The sequence below is a fragment of the Histoplasma capsulatum genome, genomic scaffold (genome assembly GCF_000149585.1).
Source record: "Histoplasma capsulatum NAm1 scaffold_7 genomic scaffold, whole genome shotgun sequence".
Lineage (NCBI taxonomy): Eukaryota > Fungi > Ascomycota > Eurotiomycetes > Onygenales > Ajellomycetaceae > Histoplasma > Histoplasma mississippiense.
In genome coordinates this window covers 1,347,513-1,350,033 of record NW_001813976.1, presented here as the reverse complement: position 1 = coordinate 1,350,033, position 2,521 = coordinate 1,347,513, and the positions used below count along the sequence as shown (strand labels likewise).

Here is a 2,521-nt window from a genome sequence, read left to right as displayed (position 1 = left end):
TTCGGATATAAGCCCCATACGGAAATCGTGTGAACAAAGTCCAAGGAAAAAAGCCAGCAGAAGCTACCTAGGAGGAAGTATCTCGTATGGTCTGTCCTACAAAAACCTCCGTAAGGAAAAAACAAATAAAGTAGAGAGATAAATATATATGCGCAGCATTCGCCGAAAAGAAAAAGGGGGAAGGGGGTGGGGCGGGTGGGGCGAATAAACCCGTACAATGGGAGTGAAATGGCCAGTTCAAGGGGCTTATTTTGGTTTTCAAAACATGAGGAGGTGCCACGGTCGAAGTCATATGGAGGGGGAGAGAACAAAAGATTGCTGTTCGTGTTGGCTGTTGCCGTTAGTATAAGGTAATGATCGACCGCGCGATCAGGAGGTTGACGCAGAGAATAAGAGAAATAAGGGGGTGAGAAGCAAAAAGAAAACGAATAAGACACGAGATGAGAGGTGCGAATATACTGGAATCATTGTTTCAATCCGGATGAAATGAGATTTTAAAGAGCATTGGGACAAAAGGAGCAGACGAGGGTATAGGTCGAAAGTGAAAAAAACTGCAGAAATCCATAACCGATAGTGAATCATACGTAAAAATTCCTTCCTTTGTGATACTGCGATACCGTGCGCAGTGGGCTAAATACTGAGCGAGGGCCAACACATCAAGGAAGAAAAAGGGGGAAAAAAAGGAGGTGGGGGGAAGATAGTAACCTTAGGAAGAGATGGATCCAGTAGCGAAGCCGGCGATGCTGGCAAGAATACCACCGATATCCTGCGCATCGTCGGGGTAAACAAAGAAAGCGAGGGCGATAATGATATACCTGATTTCGCATTAGCTTAGATCCAGATGCTCAAGAATAAAAAGTAAATCGGGAACAAGATAGCAGGGACAAAAAAAACTAAGGGAGAAAAATAGAAAAATACACGTACATCCCAAGGCAGAGTCCCCCCTCCAGATAATTCGACTTCCCATCCTGAATAAGCAATGTCACAACAAGCTGCGACAAAAAGAATGTCACTGTCTCAAACGAGTGGAAATGGAGCGTCATATCCCTGCCCATAATCCACCCAAGAATAACCAAGAAGGGCGTAACAAACAGCGCAATCTGCAGGCTGCTGCCAATGGCAACGCCAATAGCCAGGTCCATTTTATTCTTATATGCAACCACAATGGCTGTGACGTGCTCCGCAGCATTACCCACAATGGGGATCAGAATGAGACCGATAAATGTCTTACTGATATGTGTTGCCTGGACAATGCTGTCGATGCTACCGACGAGGAACTCGGCGCAGATGGAGACGGCGACTGTGACGATGCAGAGTGCGATGGCTGCAGCCCAGGGGTTCAGGATGCGCGTCTCTTCCTCCTCTCCTGCTCCCACTACTACTTCAACCCCTGCCCCGTTCCGCGTCTCACCATTCCGCAATACTGTACCATTGTCGGCATTCTCCGCACTACCACTCTCAAAGAGGTCTGTGTGTGAACGTAGCTGGAAGTAGAGGTACATGACGTAGAGGATCAGCAGGATTATGGCGGTGCCGTGTGAGAGGAGCAGGATGTTGCCATGGGTGTCAGCCTTTGAACTGGCGAGGGCGGCATAGAGAGTAGCTGGGATGATCAGTGACGCAGATGCGACTGCCATTAGGGACGACATGGTAGACGCCACGGTTGAGTTGAAAGTCTGCTCGTGATGGCGGATGCCCCCAACCAAGAAGCAGCAGCCCAGCACCAAAAGAATGTTGGAGAGAATGCTGCCTAGCATGCTTGCCTGGACGACACGGATCTCGTTATCCTTCAAGGCGACTATGCTGACCTATTCAGCAGGAATTTCGTTTTTGTCAGCAAGAAGTTGAGGACCGTTTTCCTGGACAGGGAGGTAACCATCAACAGGGAAATTGGATTGGGATGTGCAGATTACACTTATCACATACGATAAGTTCAACGGCATTTCCAAATGTAGCGTTCAACAATCCACCCAGAGTCTCGCCCATAGTTGCAGCCAGTTCCTCTGTCGCAAAACTCAACAGCGACGCCAGTGGAATAATCGCGAGGAAATTAAGGACGAAGGTGGCAGTTGGGGACCAGCCCACTTTACCTGAGACCATGCCCAGGGGTACAAAGATAAGAAGTATATTGACATAATTGCTGGCGAGGGTCGCATATGTCAAACGCGCAGCTTCCGACGGGTAGTGAACCCAATGATAGTGGCCGTGCGACCAGAGGAGCCGAGAAAGACGGCCACGGGGGGGTTGGCGGGATTGGGAGCGGGACCGAGCATTATTGCCCAAGAGGCTTGTGCGCTCAGTGGGATAGCCGTTGCCGTCCGAGCCTTGGGTGTCGAATCCCGGCATGGAGACAATGTTTGAGCGGAAATAGCCGAGAGTATAATGTCGGAATTCTTGGGCGATGCGAGTGGCAGCTATGAATTATATTGCAGAGCGCAATCCCAGGGTGGCCGGGAGGGAGACTAAGTCTCCAGCCACACACGGTGGAAGTTGCCGATGTTAGCTTTTTACTCTACTGAGA

At 49.5% G+C, this 2,521-nt stretch overlaps 1 protein-coding gene across 1 annotated transcript in view; it reads right to left on the bottom strand.

Annotated features, from left to right (window-relative positions):
* Nucleotides 1–706: 706 nt before the first annotated feature.
* The window catches only part of HCAG_06034 (hypothetical protein), a gene marked incomplete at both ends in the record, with an annotated part of 2,093 nt that continues 278 nt past the window's right edge, over nt 707–2,521 (bottom strand). The window contains 3 exons of the mRNA XM_001538379.1: nt 707–815; nt 925–1,808; nt 1,927–2,393. Coding sequence (XP_001538429.1) covers nt 707–815; nt 925–1,808; nt 1,927–2,393 — 1,460 coding nt within the window. The remainder of the gene's footprint in view (nt 816–924; nt 1,809–1,926; nt 2,394–2,521) is intronic.